At 37.8% G+C, this 21,439-nt stretch overlaps 2 gene segments (V, D, J or C); both read left to right on the plus strand.

Annotated features, from left to right (window-relative positions):
- Positions 1-8,118: 8,118 nt before the first annotated feature.
- LOC128099579 (immunoglobulin kappa variable 2-30-like) lies at positions 8,119-8,863 on the plus strand. The segment is given in 2 exon segments: positions 8,119-8,167; positions 8,544-8,863. Coding segments are annotated over 2 exon segments (369 nt in total).
- An 8,339-nt stretch (positions 8,864-17,202) lies between these two features.
- On the plus strand, positions 17,203-20,047 carry LOC128099355 (immunoglobulin kappa variable 1D-33-like; the record flags this gene model as incomplete). The annotated part of the segment is given in 3 exon segments: positions 17,203-17,255; positions 17,379-17,685; positions 20,018-20,047. Coding segments are annotated over 3 exon segments (390 nt in total), but the record flags the coding sequence as incomplete, so codon positions are not given.
- Between the last annotated feature and the right edge of the window lie 1,392 nt (positions 20,048-21,439).

A 21,439-nucleotide genomic window follows, 5' to 3' on the forward strand; every position in this document is an offset into this window, starting at 1 on the left:
CTAAATATTTCATTTCCAGGATTTAATCAGTTTGTTTATTGCTTCTATTCCCACTTTCTTGTCTTGAACAGTTTTATTCATTTCCTTCTATTGTTTATTAGTTCTTGGTTTTACTTAGGAGATTTATTAATTTCCTTGAATTATTTGTTTATGTTTTCCTTGAGAGATTTATTAATTTCTTCATGTAGTTGGTTTTAAAGTGTTTATCTTTTGTGTCAGCTATGTTGAATATTCAGAGCCTGCTGTTGTAGGACAGCTGTTCTGTGGTGTTGACAAAGTACCCCAGCTGTTATTGATTGTGTTCTATTGCTGGTATCCAGGCATCTGGGTTTGGGGTGATTATATGTCTAGATGCTGGTATTGGGGTTTGTCTTGTTTGAGTTGGAGTTTTCCTTGGTTTCTGTTTCCTCTCTGGATTTTAGAGAGTGTGTTTGCTGAGTGTTGTCTGTTTTACTAGCCTGCTAGGCTTGTGTTTTCAAGGTGCAGAGGGGAGCAGGGGGGATACTTGCTGGTTTTGGAGGCTGGAGGAAGAGGATTTCAGGGGAAGCTGGTGTAAGGGATTCAAAGAAGGCATGGAGGAGGGGAAGTTTCCTGTGGTGTTCTTTGATAGAGCTAGGGTCGACCCTGAGAATTGGGTCTGAGGTAATAGAGAGTGGGGAAGGTCTGCAGGTAGTCTACTTGGTCTTCTTGATGGCTTGCCTGTGGTCAAGCATGGGGTGTCTGTCCAATTTGGTGGCTGAGACACAGAGATGAGGCCAGAAGGGAAGGGCAGTGGGGGATGGTCTGTGGGATCCATAGGAGAAGTGCACAGGGTGGATAGGAAGCTGCAACTGGTGTTGGTTGGTTTGTGCTATCAGGAGGTGTGCACAGGGGCATGGAAAGCTGCAGCTGGTGTTCTTTTACAGAGCTAAGGGTGACCCTGAGAAGTTGATCTGGGGTAATAGAGAAAGTGGGGTAGGTCTGAGGTCCCTGTGTGACTTTCCAAACATAAGAATCCCAAATAATTTTCGCTTTCTAAACTGTTGCATCCACCATGATATTTGCATATTGTTCCACAATGAGGAACTTACCTTGCTGGCCAGAGATAAAAATTCATCAGTAATCTTGCCTTGATTCTTCAGTTTCATAAGTTCATCTTCTCACAATGAAGTACCCTCTTCAGTTCCTAGGGCTGCTAATACTATGGATTCCTGGTAAGGAGAGAAAGGGGATACAGTAGGAGAATGGAGGGAGGATGAGCTCTAGGGTACCTGCTGTTCAAGTCTTTACTGTCCACATATGAAATGGAAGGTCTTGTCCTCTATGTAGTAGGGTCCTTGTTGTTGTTCCCTTTGGGGGCGGGGGCCAAGTAGACACAGAGTCAACAACACAGACTCTGGGAGAATGTCTATACAACAAGCCCAGTTTATTCAGGAAGAGGCAAGCCTTATATACCCTCCACCCCACCCTGGGGGAAAGTCTGATGAATATGCATCTGCTGGCGTGACATGGCTGCCTCTTATTGGTCCAGGTCATCCAGATCATGTTTCAGCTGCTGTTGCTAAGATCATCAGGCAGATCCAGGCTGGTTCTCAGAAAGTATCTTTTTTACTTGTTTGGGCCTTCTGGTCCTCAAGCCCATTAGAGACGAGTCATCCCACACCTCTAGGATGCAAATGTATGAGGTTTAGATCTGTGAAAGTGAGATGTCAGATGAGACAGTGTCTGTGATACTGGGAAGATTTTGACACAGATGGAATTGAATGGCCTGGTCTACAGTACCTTGAGAATCTCTTTAGAATGATGTACTCACATGTTTTTTAAAAAATGCATTGGTTATATAGACAAAAATTTTATCCACATCATGTAAAGTTCTCACTTGAAATACATAAGGTGAAGATAATCTTAAATATTGCTGATGAATTTTCCACACTATTTTATGCTTCTTTCTTATTATTTTAGCTTCCATTAGTGATGTTGTGATGATTAAGGCTCCACCTACCCTGCTGATCAACCATGAATGGACAGCCTCCATCTCCTGCAGGACTACTCAGAGCCTTCTAGATAATGATGGTGGCACTGATTTGAACTGATAGTAGAAGAAGACGGGCCAGTCATTACAGCTCCTTATCTATGAGGCTTCTAACCAGGAATATATAGTTCCTGACTGAGTCATTGGCATTGCATCATTTTTTACACTGAAAATTAGCAGATCAGAGGCAGAGAATGTTTGAGTTTATTACTGCATGCATGCTATACATATTCTACCCACAGTGACACAGACACCACACACTTCTTTCTTGCTTGGTGTGGCTCAACTTTCAATTGTGTTGCTTGTCCCAAGAGAAGCATATCACTGTGTGTATGTGTAACATATTATTTTTATCTCAATTTATTTTCTTTTTAGTTTAGATGCACTGAGTCATTTAAAGGGTTCTTTTTAAGTTTAGGAATTATTGTGTTCATTCTGAAAGATATATTCTACTTTCATTTCTAATGGTTATTTTGTCTATAGTTTGAAATATATTAATACAAAAGAACTGTCACTTATATTTATTGTATTGGTTAGTTTTTATGATGAAAATCTTTCTTTTGGAAATGTTTTTGGAATGAAGCCCCAATACACTAGTTTTGATTCTGCTAAAGGTGCACACAATGTTGTAGTCTTTGTTACTCTTGTTTAATAAGAATAAATTTTAGCAACATCTATAACTTAGAACTAACATTTAATTAGTACATAGCATTGCATTGCTTGGTTTTATGATGCACAATATTCTTATTACCTGAAGTTACTGTCAAGGCAATCCAAATGTTATGTAACATGAATTGAACTGACAACAGTCTAAAAAATATTCTAACCATTTAAAAACTAAAGAATACACATTCCCAGCAGCCCATGAAACTTTCCCCAAAAGTGACACATTAACACACAAAGAAGAGGACATCAGATCCCCTGGAACTGGGGTGATTACAAGCCAACATTTGGAGCTAGGAACTGAACCTATGTCCTCTGAAAGAATAGACAGTACTCTTAACTGCTGATCTATCTATCATTGTTATGTATAAAACAATAATACAATACAATTATATATATAAAATTTATATATATATAAAATGTATATATGAAATTATTTTTGAGATAGGGTTTTTCTGTGTAGCCCTGGCTGTTCTGGAACTCACTTTGTAGACCAGGCTAGCCTTGAACTCAGAGACGCCGACCTTTTTTTTCTCAGTGCTGGCATTAAAGGCATGTGCCACCACAGCTGGCTTCTCATTGCAAATTTTCAATCCTAATTTTAAAACATACCTTTTAAGAATTTAATGCATGCTACAACATATTTTGATCACATTCACCACCTCCTCGTCCCTATAATTCTTCTCAAATTCACCCTCACCCTCTTCAGATTTAACAAACTTTTTTAAAAAAAATAACCCACTGAGACCAGTTTGTCCTGCCCATATATACATGGGTGAGGGGCCAACATACCAGGGACCAAACCACAAGGGGACAATCCCTCAAGAAAACTGATTCTTACTATTCTAATAGCCATCAATATCAAGACACAAAGCAAGTCACAAGAACATGGGAACACTAAAATAACACAACATTCTGTTTGACCTGAGGAGCTATAATAAAGAGCATTCTTTTAACATATGCCACCTTTAACAGTAGTGTCATGAAAAGCATAGCAAAATACTTTCTGATTGGATTTAAGTCCAATTTCATAAATTGATACCTGACACAATTATTGGAACCAAGAATCTGTGGCTATAAGTCATAGAACTTATGATAGGACTTGCAAATGAAGAAACTTGGATAAACCAATGAACAAAATGGATAAAGAACACTGCAATAAGGAAAACTTGTGTCCTCAGTAATAGCCCCTTCACAAGAAAATACATAAAAGAAGGCATGTAGCTAATAAGAAAAAAATTTGTATCTTGCTCAAGAACTGAAAGAATGAATGCATATCCTTTTCATACCTTAATCTGCTGTGGGATGGTCTGTATGTCAAATTGCTCTGATTGGTCAATAAATAAAATACTGATTGGCCAGTGGCCAGGCAGGAAGTATAGGCGGGACTAACAGAGAGAAGAATGGAGAGAACAGGAAGGCGGAGAGAGTCACTGGCAGCTGCCACCATGACAAGCAGCATGTGAAGATGCCGGTAAGGCATGAGCCACGTGGCAAGGTATAGATTTATAGAAATGGATTAATTTAAGCTATAAGAACAGTTAGCAAGAAGCCTACCATGGCCATACAGTTTGTAAATAATATAAGACTCTGTGTTTATTTTATAAGTGGGCTGTCAGACTGCTGGGGCTTGGTAGAACCTGGAGAGAAACTCTCCAGCTGCATTAATCAATGGAAAATAATTTATTGAAAGAAAAAAATGTTCTTTTCATTCATGGTCACTTTCTTATGATTTGTACTTTTTTTAGTACCAGTAGCAGGAAAATTAATTTATATTTCCCTATTCTTGTATTCATCTTTATTTGATGGACTACAGCCTATGTATTGGGAATACAGACCTCTGCTGCAGTTATGCCATCACAAATAATAACTTTTTCCATATTTTCACTAAAAGTATTATAAAAATACATTCATCCACAGAATTCATATCATATGAGAGTCTAGAAATGAAAAAAAAATTAAATTCCTAGTGAAAACAAATTGGCCAGGATTTGTCTGATAAGTACATTTATGAAAATTCATCTGAAAGAACTTTTTTGAGTAGCAAAATATATTTTAGATCTTTATAAAAGCAGTAGATACAGCATAAATGCTTTCCATTCTAATATGTGATATTTTTAATTTATTTAATCTGTGTTTGAAATTTCACTGTATATATTCATTGTACATACTACTTAAGAGCCATACATTGTACCTTGAACATAAACCTCCATATTCAGTCCTTCTATGTATTGATTTGTGAAAATACTTTGGACATTTAAGTCAATATACTTCATTATATTAAAATTACATTTATTAAGTAGAGTGAAAAACAGTGAGTTCAAGAGTTAAATTATATTGTTTCATATCATCTATCAGGCAGTGTGCTAGGAACTCGATGGGCAATGATTCTGATATCTTCCCTCAGCCCTGACGATCAAAAGCTGTTTGTCATTCAGCAAATCTCCTAGGTTCTCTACACTTTAGTTGGGCATCTATAGAACAAATTTAGGTAAATCTCACAATAGGTCAAAGAGATAATTTCTAAATCCACATTCAATATCAATTTGAACTAAAAATCCAAGGAAAAGGAAAGTTATTTAGAAATTGAAAAAATATCCAAGCAGGGAAATCATTCTTTTAAAAAGATGATGGAATCACCAATTGTGGCAAATGCATGCATTGCTAGCTGGGAGGTAGAGGCAGGGAGATCATTAGTTTGATGACAGCCTGTGTCTTATTGTCTCAAGAAAAAAAAACAAAGGAAAACAAATAAAACACTTTTGACAATAAATGTCATACATTTGTTTTCTAATACTTTTTTTTTAAGTCATTTTATCTGAGTCCTAAGCAGAAAACTCATGCCTTACACAGTAAATCAAGTTGTTAAACATATATATATATATATTTGAAAATATGAACTTTTTATTTCTCACATTTAAAATAGTATAGGCTAGTTTCCTTTTGTTTCAATTAATTTGTATTTTAGGATTAAACTATTTAATATTTACTAGAGTTACATACTAGTCTTTGTATTATCCAGTATCATTGTTACAATCCAGTTACTATCCTTCTTAGCCATGTGAAATTGACAAAATTTTCAAGTTCTATTCTGTTTGAAATGAACAGCATGGGTTTGAGTATCAAGGAATTAACATGTTCTCCTCATTTGGTGAGGGTACACCAGCTGACTAACTCTGCTGAGTAACTCTGACCCACCATCATATTCCCTAGTGACCATACCAAAGGAAGACCTAGGGAACATGGAGCAACATTTACAGATAACACTGAGACATTAAAAGTGTGTATCTAGTTTTTCTTCACCTAGATGGAGTTTTCTGTGAACTTGGACTCCTATGTTGTGGCTATATTACACAGTGGTTTACAAGGAAGACTCTCATTCAAAGTTAACAAAAATTTAACAGAGTTTTATTTTCCTTATAGAAAAAAAACTTTGAATAGCAGAGTTTTCCTAAGACTCAAAAAGGAGAAGATATGAAAGTGTTCCTATTCATTCTTTCCTAGTCTTCTAAGAGTCTTTCTCTTAAGAAGCCTTTCCTACCAGTTAGATATAGGAGCCATGTGACAAGTCTGGAGGGCTGTCCTAGATGGTTTTCTATTATAATCAACACTATAACCAAAAGCAATGTGGAGAAAAAGCAAGTCAGTTTACAGTTGATATCATAGTCCATCATGAAGGGAAATAAGGCCAAGAACTTAAGCAGGCCCTGAATCATGAAGCAGGAACTGAAGCAGAGAGCGTGGAGGAGTGATGCTCACTGATTTACTCTCCATGGTTTGCTCTGCCTGATTTTTTACATCACTCGGGTTCATCTGCCCAGAGGTGGCACTGTTGACACTGGGCTGAATGTTTTCACATCTAGCATTAATCAAGACAGTACCCCACAGACTTGTCTAGAGGTCAGTCTGATAGAATTATTTTCTCAATTGAAATTCCCTTTTCTCAGATGTTCTAACTTATATGAAGCTGATAAAAACAACCAGGAAAAGGGCTTTCATCAGACTGTAATAACTGGCTATCCTGAACTTCATATTCCATTTTTGAGACATAAAACATTCCCTTTACTCTTGTGTTTGCATAGAACTATTAGTTTCTGTAAGTGACAAGAGATTTTTCTTTTCAAAATTATGTGTATTTGTTGGTGTCTTTTTCTGCATGTAAGCACACATTCGTGTGGGTGTCTACGTAGTACAGAAGGGATCGATCCAATCCCCTGATCTGGACTTTTAGGCAATAGTGAACAGCACAGCAAAGGCACTAGCTACTAACCTCAGGTCCTCTGGAAGAACAGCAAGCACTCTTAACTGCTGAGCCATCTATTAACCCCTGGAGAAATTTTTCTATTCTCAAAATATGGTACTAAAAATCAGTTCACTGGGAGAACTGGTGAAGTGTCTCAACAAATAAAAGTTCCTGCCATCAAGGAAAACAATTTTAGTTTTCCCTGGACCAACATGGTAGGAGAGGACTGACTCCTACATGTGTCTCCTGCCTTCCTCCTGTGTGCCATGGAAAGAACATACTTATACACACACATACGAATTTATAATAAATCAGAAAATATAATTTTATTGAGGCATAATTGCTGGATGAACAGTTATATATATTTAATTCATATGAAACAAATGAGTTGAAATTTGCCTGTGAAATATGAATAGCCAAAACACCAGGGACCAATCCCTGCATTTCAAGTTTCCTCAAATCATATTTCTTATGACAATTATTATTATTAATTTTATTTACTATTTTTGTTTTTTCAAGGCAGGGTTTCCCTGTGTAATAATCCTGGCTGTCCGGGAATAGGCTGGCCTCTAAGTCACAGAGATCTGACTGCCTCTGCCTCCCCAGTGCTGGAATTGAAGGCTTGCACCATCACTACCTGGTGACAATTATTTTTAGTATCTGTCACTTTTACATCTTAACGATAAACATTTAAGTTATGCAATCCTAATATATTTATTTAATTTTGTGCTCCTATTGAGACACATTCAGTAAGTCTCAGGAAAGGCAGCTCCTAACTTCTACATTTATTATTCATAAAAAAGAGGTATTTATCTGTAAAATTCATGAAAGTAGAGCAAAAGCATAATTATTCAACTCATAGCGAATGAGTGCATACAAGTCTTCACTTTCACTCCTAGTGTTTCTGTAATACAGCACTTGTTCAGTGTCCAGTGTTGGACAGATTGACAGATTTTATCATTTTCTTTTCCTATTAAGTACTACATTTTATTTTATTATTGTCAATTGGACATAAAAATATGCTATATCATTTTCACAATTATGAGAAGCCTGCATGACTCTCTCCTCTATCTGTACTGTAACAGTAACCTGAGCCTTTGCATATTGCTCCCTAGCGAGGACCCACCCTTGCTAGTCTGAGATAAAAGCTCAGTTGGCATCCTGTGACGACTGATCAGTCTCCACAGACTGCCTCCTCAAAATGAAGTTGCCTGTTCAGCTGTTGGTGCTGCTGGTGTTCTGGATTCCTGGTGAGCACAGGGGGAAGTGAGAAAGGAGAATGCGTATGAAGGATGAGGTCTGGGTATCACTATCCATGTATTCTGTCCATTTATGAGAAGACAGAGTGGCCTGTGAGGTTTACATCTATTAGAGGGAGGTTTCAGATTGTAGAGAACTTGTTTTATAATGAAGATTATGACACAGATAGAATGGGATGGTATAATTAATGCCTTGAAGTACCTTAGGGATTTCAATTCACTTGGTTTGTCAATAAGGGAATTTTATTGCAATAAAGCATTATATGTAAAAATAAAAATCTCATTTGAAACTAATACCAAAAAAGAATACATAAAGTTTGTTCATGAAGTGTGTCTTTAGCTTTGCACTTCTCTGTCTTTATTTCAGCTTCCAGAAGTGATGTTGTGATGACCCAAACTCCAACCTCCCTGCCTGTCAACCTTGGAGATAAAGCCTCCATCTCTTGCAGGTCTAGTCAGAGCCTTGTACTAAGTAGTGGAAACACTTATTTGGAATGTTACCTGCAGAAGCCAGGCCAGTCTCCACAGCTCCTGATATACAAGATTTCCAACCGATTTTCTGGAGTCCCAGACAGGTTCAGTGGCAGTGGGTCAGTCACAGATTTAATACTCAAGATCAGCAGAGTGGAGCCTGAGGATTTAGGAGTATATTACTGCATGCAAGGTTCATATTTTCCTCCACAGTGATGCAGACCCTAACAAAAACATCCCTGCTTGGGGAGGCCCAGCTGCCAAATATGTTGCTTATCTGTGTCAGAGAGAGCTGCTGAGGAACTCGAGATTATTGCTTGTAGGTGAGGGACTTCGAGCATGAGTGCCTGCCTTGGTTATACCTCAAGGGTCACGCAACTCAGTTTTCTTCAGCTGCAGTAACAATGAAATTGCCTCAAAAGAATTGTGAACACATACATTCTCAGCAACCATGAACGACTGGGCTAAGGCTGAGTGAAAACCCATCCTGATCAAGTAGCCCTTGTTTGCCTTCATCATTCAAAACTATTCTGTAAAATAGACAAGAAATGAGAGATATTCCTTTGTTAAACTTTGCCCTTCACTATATAATTACTTCATTTTTCACATTTTGTGCTTTGACTTAAGTTCCATTTTTTTAACATAAATATTGTATATTCTCCTTTCCTTTGTTTTCTCTTTGTGTAAAGTATGTTCATTGGCTCCCCAAGTTCAGACTATATTACTCATGAAGTACTTCTTTTCTGATGAACAAATAGTTCTTTTTATCCTCATCCAACTGTTGTTACCATTTTGACTCCATGTTTTATTCCAAGTACATGCACAGTTAATGATGTGTAGGAACATATCCATGCTAGAATCCTGGTTATTTTTAATATTTTCCTTCCATTGTTCCATTTTTTTTTGGTTTGGTATTTTTATGTATAGATAAATTTTAACTTCTTTCTCCTATAGTTGTGTAAATTTGGTGAATTTAATGTAAACCAAAATCAGGTTAAATTACTTTTCTTTACTTTCCTGAGAGTGCTTATTTTCCTTTCATTCTTGAAGTTTTCTGCTAATTGTATTTTTTTTTTGGGCGGGGGCAGGGAACTTTTTGCTGTTGTTTCTTGTTAGAACTTTGGCTATATTACCCAATTATTTCCTATATGTTATATTCTTATTTAGAAATTAGTGTAAGTCTAGTAGGATTCCCTTCAACATAACTTAGTTCTCTCTCTCTCTCTCTCTCTCTCTCTCTCTCTCTCTCTCTCTCTCTCTCCCTCTCTCTCTCTCAGAGATTTGATATTTTGGACAGGTGTTTTGAATTGAATTTATTTGAGAGTCTTTGAGCTTCTAGGACCTGCATGTTCAGATAGGACTTAATTAACTATGTTTTCTGTATGTTCACCTTTCTCCCCTCTTTCCATAAAACTAACAATATAAGTTTCTATCCATTCAATAGTGTCCCATATACTACCTGTGTTGTTCATTTTAAATTTTGTTTTATTTTAATGCATTATATACTTTGGGAATTTAAAAACATAAATAGTGATTATTTTATATTTTTATTTTTCCTCCCAATTATCTTCTTCCCTCTAACACTGAAACTACTATTCTCGACAACCTCCTCCATCTTTAATGATTTTTTTTTACGTCAGTGAGTTAATTTTCTTTGCTTGCATAAACATGAGTTGGGTCTTATGTAATGGAACATAGAAGATTGTTAATGCCTAACAGCTATAATGGGCGCAATACTGAAGAGAATGGCACAGCCTTTCCCAAAAGCCATTAACTGGTAATAGCCTGTAAGTGAAGAGTAGGAACTCATCAGGCTCTCCTCCATTCATGATAAAATGTTAATGGACCAATCTTGTGCAGGGAACCACAGCAGTGAGTTCACAAGTACAATGATCATACCCAGAACCCACTGTTTCAGAGTTCCTTGCCATCCTTTTGTTCTTTCATTCTTCCCACATCCTGTTGATGTCCCTTGAGCCTGAAGAAGGGATACACATATCCTGTTGAGGATTAATGTGAACATAGAGACCCCAAAAATTCTATGAGGGAACACTTACAACTGATAAACAACTTTTGTCAAGTGGTCAGATACAAGATTAACTAAAAAATAAATAAATAATAAATCAATAACCCTCCTATATACAAAGGATAAATGGGATGACAAAGAACCAGAGAGTCAATGCCCTTGACAATAGCCTCAAGGAATATAAAATGTCTTGGGGTAACTCTAACCAACCAAGTGAAAGATTTGTATGACAAGAACTTCAAATCTTTGAAGAAAGAAATTGGAGACGATGATGGAAAGATCTCTGAAGCTCATGGATTGGTAACATTAACATAGTAATAATGACCATCATACCAAAAGCTATCTACAGATTCAGTGCAATCTCCATTAAAATCTCAATGCAATTCTTTACAGACCTTGAAAGTACAATACTCAACCTCACATGGAAAAACAAAAAGCCCAGGATAGCTAAAACAATCCTGTACAATAAAACTACTTGTGGAGGTATCACCATCCCCGATTTCAAGCTCTACTACAGAGCTATAGCAATAAAATTCAAATGGTATTATTATCCAAAAAGACAAGTGGACAAATGGAATGGAATCAAAGACCCAGACATAATTCCACACACCCATGGACACCTGATCTTCAACAACGAAGCCAAAATTATACATTGGAAAAGAGAAAGAATCTTCAACAAATAGCGCTAATCTAACTGAATGTTGGCATGTAGAAGAATGCGAATAGATCCATATCTGTCACCCTGCACAAAACTCAAGTTCAAGTGGATCAATGACCTCAACATAAATCCAGATATACTGAACCTGATAGAAGAAAAAGTGGGAATTGGCCTTCAAGAAATTGGTACAGCAAATAACTTCCTGAAAAAAAACCACCAATAGTACATATATAAAAACTGACAATTAATAAATGGGACCTCATGGAAATGAAAGGCCTCTGTAAGGTGAAGGACACCATTAATAGGACAAAATGGTCATGTACAGAATGGGTAAAAATTTTCACCATTCCCAATCCAACAGAGGACTGATTTCTAAACTATATAAAGAACTCAAGACACTAGACACCATTAAACTAAATAATCCAATTAAAAAATGGAGTATAGACCTAAACATAGAATCCTCAACTGAAGAATTTTAAATGCTGGAGAAAGACTTAAGGAGATACTCCATATCCTTGGCCATCAGGGAAATGCAATTCAAAGTAATTCTGAGATTGCACATGACTCCTGTCAGAATGGCTAAGATCAAAAATACATGTGACAGCTTGTGCTGGAGAGGATGTGGAGCAAGGGGAACACTCATCCATTGCTGGTGGAAAAGCAAAGTTGTATGGCCACTTTGGTAATCAATATGGTCATTTCTCAGAAAATTGGAATCGACCTACTTTAGGACCCAGTTGAACTACGCTTGGGCATATACCCAAAGGATACTCATGCCACAAAGACATTTGCTCAACTATGTCTATAGCAGTTTTATTCATAATAGCCTAAAACTGAAAACCACCTAGACGTCCCTCTACTGAAGAATAGATAAAGAAAATATGGTACATATGCATAATGAAGTATTACTCAGCTGTTAAAAACCATGACTTCATGAAAATTGCAGGCAAATGGATGAACTAGGAGAAAAATCATCCTGAGTGAGGTAATCCAGATGCAGAAAGACAAACATTGTTTGTACTCACTTATAATGAATATCAGCTGCAAAGTAAATGATAACTGTGGTAAAAATCCACAAGCCCTCAGAGCCTGTGTAACAAGGAGACTCCATGGAGGGGATTCATGGATCTTCCTGGGAAGGGGAAGAGATCTCTTGGATGGACTGGTGGTAGGTGGGGATGGAAACATGATGGATAAGTAGGGTGTGGCGTGTGGAGAGAGTACTAAAAGAGACAACAGGAAAGGAGTTTATTTCAGGGTCAGTTAGAAACATGGTACCAAGGAAACTCTCAGGAATCTACAAAATGACCCAAACTAAGACTGCTAGCAAAAGGGGATACTTAGCCAGAATAAGTCACCTCTTTTGACTAGGTAAGACTACCAGTGGACAGATTGAGACACCATCCAGTCACATAACTTTTGACCTACAGTCTGTGCTGCCAATGGGATGTGCTGGAATAAGGGTGACACAGAGATTTTGGGAGTGGCCAATCAATGACTGGTCTAGCCTGAGACCCACGGCACAAGAGTGAGCCTACCCCTGACACTGCCTTGTGCACCAGGACCCACAGGCTAAATGGCCCAGAGATCTAGGATAGAATCAAACACAAATGGGAAAAAATGTCAATGTAATGATGCTTAAGGATACTCTGCTATACTCGTAGATTGGTGCCTAGCCCAATAGTCATCAAAGAGGCTTCATCCAGCAATTAGTGGAAATGGATGTAGAGACCCACTATCAAATATTAGGGCAAGCTTGGGGATTCCTGCTGATGAGAGAAAGGAATTATTGTAATAGAGGGGTCAAGGACATCACAAGAAACCCCACAGAATCAATTAGCCTGTACTCACAGGAGCTCACAGAGGCTGAACCAAGAACCAGGGAGCCTGCATGGGACCGATCTAGACCGTCTGCATATTTGTGACAGCTGTGTAGCTATGTCTTCTTGTGGAACTCTTAACAGTGTGAGCAGAGACTGTTTCTGACTCTTGCTGGCACTTGAGATCCCATTCCTCATAGTGGGTTACCTTTCCCAGCATTGATGCAAGGCAACGTGTTTAGTTTTACTACAACTCCATATGCCATGTTTTGTCAACATCCATAGGAGGCATGCCCTTTTCTGAATAGAAATGGGGGAGGCATGGAAGGGGGTGGCAGAAGATATAAGGGGGATTGGGAAAAATGAGGGAGGGGAAACTGCTTGAGGTGTAAAATTAATAAAAAAAGCCCTAAAAACAGTTTGTATTATCTGTAAGCTCTTCCACAATAGAACAATGTAGTACTAGGTTTATTTTCCTAAAATATAAAATAAAACAGTGAACCACACAAGAAACAACCTTTAGCAACCCAGCTCCTTGTTTTCTCGAGTCCCATAAAAGAAAACTTGAAATCATAACTTGCCCCTTGAGAATCCCTTGTCCTTCCATTACTGCCCTCTGTCTTTCTTTACAATGTCACTTCCTTCTAATCTTTACTATCGTTTTGCTTTTAGTCAAGTTTCCTTGCTGCTTTGCAAATCACGTTAGTACATGTTTAATCAGACATTTAAAATCCTGCAACATCCATCCAGACATTGACCATCAGTAACAAAATGTCTCTGGAATGTTTCAGCTGACTTGTGGAAGCGTTCTTCTTCTACTAAGGGTGTCCCGAAGGATGACCATTGCAGATTCTGCGGGCTGTCATGTGAGCAGGCAGAACTGTGTTGTAAAATTCATAGAACTCAGAGAAGCACAGTTATGACAGCAATATGTCAGAAGCAATACAGGGAAAGAGGAATTCTTGTATACCACACACACTCCTAATTCAGTCTTAAGGCTGGTGCATGCTATCCTCAACAGATTCATTGGAGTGGGATTTTGAAGAAATTGACTCATGGTAGGAGTTTTTCTAGCCCATAGAATTGAAGACCAGGACGCTAGAAAATCAGCATGATCAAATCTAGGCTGCAGCACCACTTTCTGTCTTTCAACTGATAAAAGATGGAAGAATCCAGAATCTCCAGGGTCTACGACAAGGTTTTGGAAGTCCAGACTAGTGCTTCTTCCCTTGAAAATGAGGAGGCTAGCACATATAAAGCAAAGAAACAGATGTGAGGTAATTCATGATCAAATGTTTCTTCAAATATTATGAGATTCCACTATTTTCTTAAAGATATCTATACTCATTTGTTAGAGACTGAGGCTTTGTCTCTGGATATGCAGAGAAGCTGTTATCATGGTCAGGATTAGTTGCCAGTCACTGAGTAAAAGGTAAGAATGCTACATTTATAGTGAATAGCATGGTCATGTAATGAGAGGCAGTGTTTTTGGTTAAAGTAATTATGCCAGGTAGCACTTGTTGATGATTTGTGCTCATCAGTTGTGGGAAATAGTAGCACAAGGTTTCAAAATAACCCAAGATCAGAATTATTAACATAGGGGGAAATGGTACAGACGAACTGTCTTCTTTATTTCAGGAAAATAGACTATTTTAAACTTAAAAGTACATTGCATTTAGAACACAAAGTTTTTCCTACTCAGAATTTTGGTAGAGTGAGTTAACAATTTATTAGCCTTGTGGTCTATTGTACTCCCACTGAAAATAATATTCTTCTTCATTTATTGTTAACAATTAAGTATTGGGCCAAATAGTGAGTGCTATTTCCTCTACAAATTTAGAAAATAATCTCAAAAAATGTCCTTAGTAGTGTAGGATCTTTATAGAAGAAATGCCTCCTCTGGAGAAAAATAAGGATTATCCTGGTGTAGCTTGGGACATTTGGGGCATAAGCCTGTGCAGAGTTACTGAGATAAACAATTCTGTAGTTGTATCTAGATCTGATGATCTTCTGCTGTTTGGCATGTGTCCAAAGCAAAATTCAATGCTACAAAGACACATTAATTGGATGGTCTTACAGTGGGTTAAGTGTTGGTCCCAGACAGGACATGGCATACACATGATGTCTCCTGCTCAGCTCCCAATGACTACAGTGGGAATTTAAATGTGACACTGTGATCAGTCTTGCCTGGTACACTGGGGAAGTCCTTGCTCACTCTGCTTAATTTTTGAAATTTTTATGTATCCAATCCCAGGTGACAGATGTGAAATCCAGACGACCCAGTCCCATCCTCTGTGTATGCATCTCTGGAACACAGAGTCACCATCACTTGCTAGGCAAGCCAGAATATTAGCACTTATTGGAACTATCCTAGCCAAAACCTGGTGAAATGGTTAAACTCCTGATCTACTATAATTCAGCCTGTAGTTGGGAGACTGAGACACACAAGCAGACAGGCTGTCCCTGAATCAGTATGATGTCTCCAGTTACTGCTCAAGACTTCATAGTGAAAATATGGTTTGTAATACATAGGAGAGACATATATTGAGTAGCAGTGTTTTGTATTCAAGTCTGTCATTACTAGTCAGTCTTTCATGCCGAAGAATTTTGGGAATGGTATCAAATGACAGAAAAGTGGCCAAATGTGGAGGATCCTAAACTGAGAAAAGAGTGCAACACATATAATTTTGTGGATGTGAAAGTACCTCCATCTTCAGATGAAGTCAGAAGTCCAAGTAACACATGTTGTTGGGGTCAAAGTACTGTGGGATGTCTTTCTGTACACTGTGAATATGTGTTGCTCTGATTGATTGGTAAACAAAGGTCCATTGGCCTATGGCAGGGCAGGATGGAGCCAGGCAGGAAAATCCAAGAGAGATAGTGAAAGGATAAAGAGAGTAAGAGGAGATGCGAAACCGCCATCCGAGGAGCAACATGTAATGGGACATGGGTAAAGCCACAGAACACATGGTGATACATAGATTAACAGTTATGGGTTGAGTTAAATTGTAAGAGCTAGTTAGCAAGAGATCTTCCATAGGTCATAAGTTGATAATTAGTATAAGCCTCTGAATGATTATTTTATATGCAGCTGCAGGACCTCAGGGCCAGGCATGACACAGGAAAACTTCCAGCTACAGTCAAAGTGTTATATATGCACATACTGTGTATGTCTCTCTTTGTGCTGTAGTAAGCATGGCTAAGTCTGCTAATTTTTACCTTTTAATTCATTAAAATGTTTTTTGTAAATTATTCTTTTAATTAAAAAATGATTACTAGAAACACACAAACACTTCTCAAGGAGAGTACTTTTTTTTTTTGGTTTGGATTTTTGAGCTGGTGTTTCACTACATAGCTCTGGCTATCCTGGAACTCACTCCACAGAGTAGGCTGGCCTCTATCTCAGAGACCCACTTGCCTTTGCCTCTCAAGTGCTGGGAATAAAGTCATGCACCACTACTGCACAGCCATAGTATTTTTTAATCCATAAGAATTATTTGGCCAGGCGGTGGTGGCACATGCCTTTAATCCCAGCACTTGGGAGGCAGAGGCACTTGGATCTCTATGAGTTGAAGGCCAACCTGGGCTACAGAGTGAGTTTCAGGAAAGGCGCAAAGCTACACAGAGAAACCCTGTCTCAAAAAACAAAAAACAAAAAAAAAAAGAATGATTTGAATTAGTTGAAGATTTAATAGTCCCTTCTCTGTTGCATATTCCCTGACAGTCAGATATTTGTTTATATTACCACTAATATGTATTTAAAATATATTATTTAAAATAGAGCCTAGGTATAGTACAATATTTCAAATAACCTCCAAAATGTCATCTATAATTTTAAAACTTTAAAAAAGAAGTGCAGCCGCTGATGTGGTCTGATCTTCAGCATCTGGGGACACAGGACTTGTGCTCAGTTACTGAGGTGAGCAAGCCTTGCAGCTGTGCCCACCCTAACTTGTTCCCAGTGATTTGCATGCACTCGCTGCACAGCCTTGAGGACTTCTTCATATACCAGTCACACTCTGTACAGTTGTCAGTGCAGTCAGGACTCAGCATGGACATGAGGGCCCCTGCTCAGATCCTTGGGCTCCTGCTGCTCTGGTTCCCAGATAAAAAAATGAATATAATGAGAATTTTGCTGTTATACTGTAATTGTTGTTGACAGAAATTTGGGAGTAGTCTTTTCTTATTACACTTAACTATGTGGATATATGTTATGTCTTCATTCCTAGGTGCCAGATGTGACATCCAGATGACTCAGTCTCCATCGTCCCTCTCTGCATCTCTGGGTGACCGAGTCACCATCACTTGCAGGGCTAGTCAGGGCATTAGCAATTATTTAAACTGGTACCAGCAGAAACCAGGGAAAGCTCCTAAGCTCCTGATCTACAGAACATCCAACTTAGAAGATGGGGTCCCATCAAGGTTCAGTGGCAGTGGGTCTGGGACAGATTATTCTCTCACCATCAGCAGCCTGGAGCCTGAAGTCATTGCAACTTATTACTGTCTACAGTATGATGAGCTTCCTCCCACAGTGATACAAGCCATAACATAAACCTCAGTGGAAGCAGAAGTGAGAGACTGGGCTGCCCCAACTGTTACTCCTCATGAGTCACTCACTGGAACCATTTTCTCATATGTCACATGATTTTTAGCAAAGCTCACAGAGAGATGTTAGTTTTTGTAAAAGAAATGTGTTGTAGTTTTGTAGAATAAAGAGAGGTTAACTGTCCTCTCTTTGCTGTAACTATTTTTCTTTCCATTCATCTCCTGCAATAGAGTACCAAAGTGTTTTCTACATTAACCAAGGACACAGTCATTCCCTGTGAGGAGTCTGAATTTGTATCACTAGTTGGAACCCATACATAACGATGGAAGCTCCTGTGAACATTCCAGCACACATTTTATTTAAATATAGAAAAACAGTTTCTGAGTAGGGAAACTCAGATGTGGTGGTGGCAAGACTTTCCACCTAAAATCTGAGAAAACTTAAAAAGAGATTATAAATGTAGCTAAGAGCACCTTCCTAGTTCATTTCACTCATGGCAGGCCAAGGTACAGTGATGTGTCCCCTGGTTGTGGTGGGTTCGCAGTGTGCTGGCTGGAGCTACAGCATGGCAGATTCCTGCCAAGTCATGCAGAGGTTTCTCCAAGCCGTGCAACATTCTGTGTGGCAGATTTAGCATTTGCTAGTACAGACAAAAAAAAAGTGTTTTCTGGTCTACCTGCTGCTGGGTGGAGGAATGGACCCACTGCCTCCAAGAGTCAGCAGAGAGATTGGGTCCCAGAACTGGAAGTGAATTAGCCATGCCATGTTGGGACGCTGAAATGGGCAGAGTCAGCAGCCAAGGCTACATCTTCTGTTCTAGCCACACTGCAGCTTAGATCAATAGATTCACAAAAAGACAAGTTCAGATGAAATAAACCTCTAAACGGTTTATGTTATATGTAAAAATATAAGTAGACTTGGGAGAGAGAAGAAAATGAATACCAAGTTCTATAAAAATAGTTTTTAAAAATAAAGTCTTTAGAGAGACAGCAAAAGTAATGTAAATAATAAGCCATGTAAAGATGGAAATCCCACAGAGAGTCTGGATTATATTGTCTTTGGGATTATTAACTACAGAAAGACATTTGATTGTGAAAGCTGTTGAGTTAAGCCAATATATAAGTTTTAAAGATAGTGGGACTTCAGAGTTTATGTCTAAGGATATGTTACTTTGGAAAAGAGGTTATGTTTTTTTTTTCCCTACAGAAAATGAAAACCTGTGGATTGCTTCCAGGCTAATATGGTTTGATCAAGGAAGACCCCCTGAGAGGCCCAGATGATCCAACATCCAAACAGATTCAAGGCAACTGGCTCAAAAAATACAACATCATAGACTATTCCAGTAAAGACTTGACCATAATTCTTAATTTTCTCAGGATCCCCATTAGCTTTCTAGTGCCCTTATCCAGCAGGAAATAGTATGAAAAGCTATGCCCAAATTCCCAAAATATTGCTTATAAGTGTTTACTTTTATTTAAAGCAGGTTGATTATAAATGCAATCTCTTTCTAAAGAAGAAAAGGGGATAGTACAGATATGATAGGATGAAAGGGTAGATTATTGAATCTACTTTTAAAGAGCAACAACTTGTTTGAAATGTTTTCCATTGCTATGGATTTTAGTTTATTGATACAAATTTAGAGTTGATTTTGTTATACTATATATATATATATATATATATATATATATATATATAATTTCTACTCCCATTTAAGGTATTATGTTTATGTAATTCATGTTAATTGTAATGGTAATTAAGAAATACAGATCAATACTTAGTCTTCTATTATGATAGTCAAACTTATAGTCATGTTAAGCTTTCTAGGTATACATAGATATATTTCAATCAGATAGTTGATCTTCAAACACATCAAAACCTACAGAATATGGCATTTAAAATGTTTTTAAAAACTTAGACTTTTCTGGACAATGAGACACATCTGCTCCTGGCAGCACCAATTACTTCAAGGAAAATGATGGGCACTAAAGATACTTCATATGGAGTTTATCTTCTTCTTGGCAAAAATAACCATTTGGGCAAGAAACTGCTCTTGCATGGACTGCTAGTAATATTTTATGTAAACTGGACATACAACACCCATAGGAAGGTGACCACTGAACTATGAAAGGTGAAATGGTTCTTCACATTCCTGCTTCACAGAGGAGACTGTCAAATATTCTACAGGACACAAGGAGAAGTGACTGAAAAACTTTAGGCCTATAGTCTGAAGATGGATGCCCCAATGTTGCAGAGGTACTTTGGATGACTGTCCAGGCAGGCAACTGTCTGTATTGTTTCCAGAATTTTGAAAGTTGCTTACAATGCTCTTCCTGTTTACTTAAGTAATATTATATCCTTCTGAGGTCTTTGATGTAATTGAAGACTAGATAGTTATAATTTTCCTTGGTTATGATAAAAGATAAATTAGATATGAAACTTTAGACTCACAAATATGGGATAGATAGAATATTTTCTTTAGTTTTCTTAGTACAAATAGACTTGATATTGTACCTATTATTCTTGCTTGATAACTGTTCTATTATATGTAATTTTACTGTTAAAGTTAAAACCTTCCTTTTTGATTAGACAGAAAAGAGAAAGTGCCGTGGAATATCATTCTGTATCCTGTGAATGTTTACTGCTCTGATTGGTTGATAAATAAAACTGTTTGGTCAATGCTGAGGAAGAATAAGTTTAGGTGGGACCTTCCAACTACAGAGAGAGGAAGGAGAAAGGCAGAATTGAGAAGACACTGCTAACCGCTGCCAGTAGTAGCAAGATGTAAAGTACCAGTCAGCCACAAGCCAAGTAGCAAAGTATAGATTTATAGACATGGGTTAATTTAAGATGTAAGAGCTAGCTAGCGAGAAGCCTGAGTCATTAGGCCGTATAGTTTGAAATAATATAAGCCTTTGTGTGTTTATTTGGGTCTGAGTGGCAGCGGGCACAGGTGGGACAAGAGAAAACTTACAACTACAGAAGCTGACAGCAGAAAGTTGTTCTGGATTTCTCACAAAAGCTAGAGCCCATGTGTCAGAGAAAAAGAAGGTTGCCTAACCTGACTTTCTGCTGTGTCTTGAAATTCCATTAGTGGAGTATTGATTCTCTTAGCTCTCTATAGCACTTCACTTAGATTTCTAATGGCTCCTATGTCCACTGATCTGCTTACAAGTGTCAAATAGTATTGAAAAACATTCATATGACTTTTAATCACTCTGAAGTAGAGTATTGATTTGTTTATATGACATCACAGGGAGAAAATGGTTGTTTTAAATAGGTTCCCAGAAGTAGTATTTGTGAAAAATATATATTCCATAGCAAAGCTTTATAAACTAGAGAGATTTATACTCCATTGTTTTGTTTTTTTTTAGATATCGTGTGTGGGTAAGCTCTATTTCCTGTCTCTTTATGGTGTTCCATCCATCTACTTGTCTATCTGTGCACCAACAGTACACACAGACTTAATTACTGTAGGTTAATACAAGAGAGAATAATTAAGTTAGAAAATATAATACCACTTTTCTAGCCTTCTGATTTTCTTAGCTATGATGTACCTTGACTTTCTACATGAATTGTAGAAAAGCTCAGTTTATCTATTCCAGAAATTATTTAAGGAACTTGAGTTGCATTACATTGACTGTATGTGCAAATTGGAGAAGAAATACATTTAAAAGTGGTTCATGGAGCTGGAGATAATGCCCAGTGGTAAAGAGCAGCTGATGCTCTTAAAGATGACCTGTGT

The sequence above is a fragment of the Peromyscus californicus genome, unplaced genomic scaffold (genome assembly GCF_007827085.1).
Source record: "Peromyscus californicus insignis strain IS unplaced genomic scaffold, ASM782708v3 Scaffold_6__1_contigs__length_162567912, whole genome shotgun sequence".
Classification (NCBI taxonomy): Eukaryota; Metazoa; Chordata; class Mammalia; order Rodentia; family Cricetidae; genus Peromyscus; species Peromyscus californicus.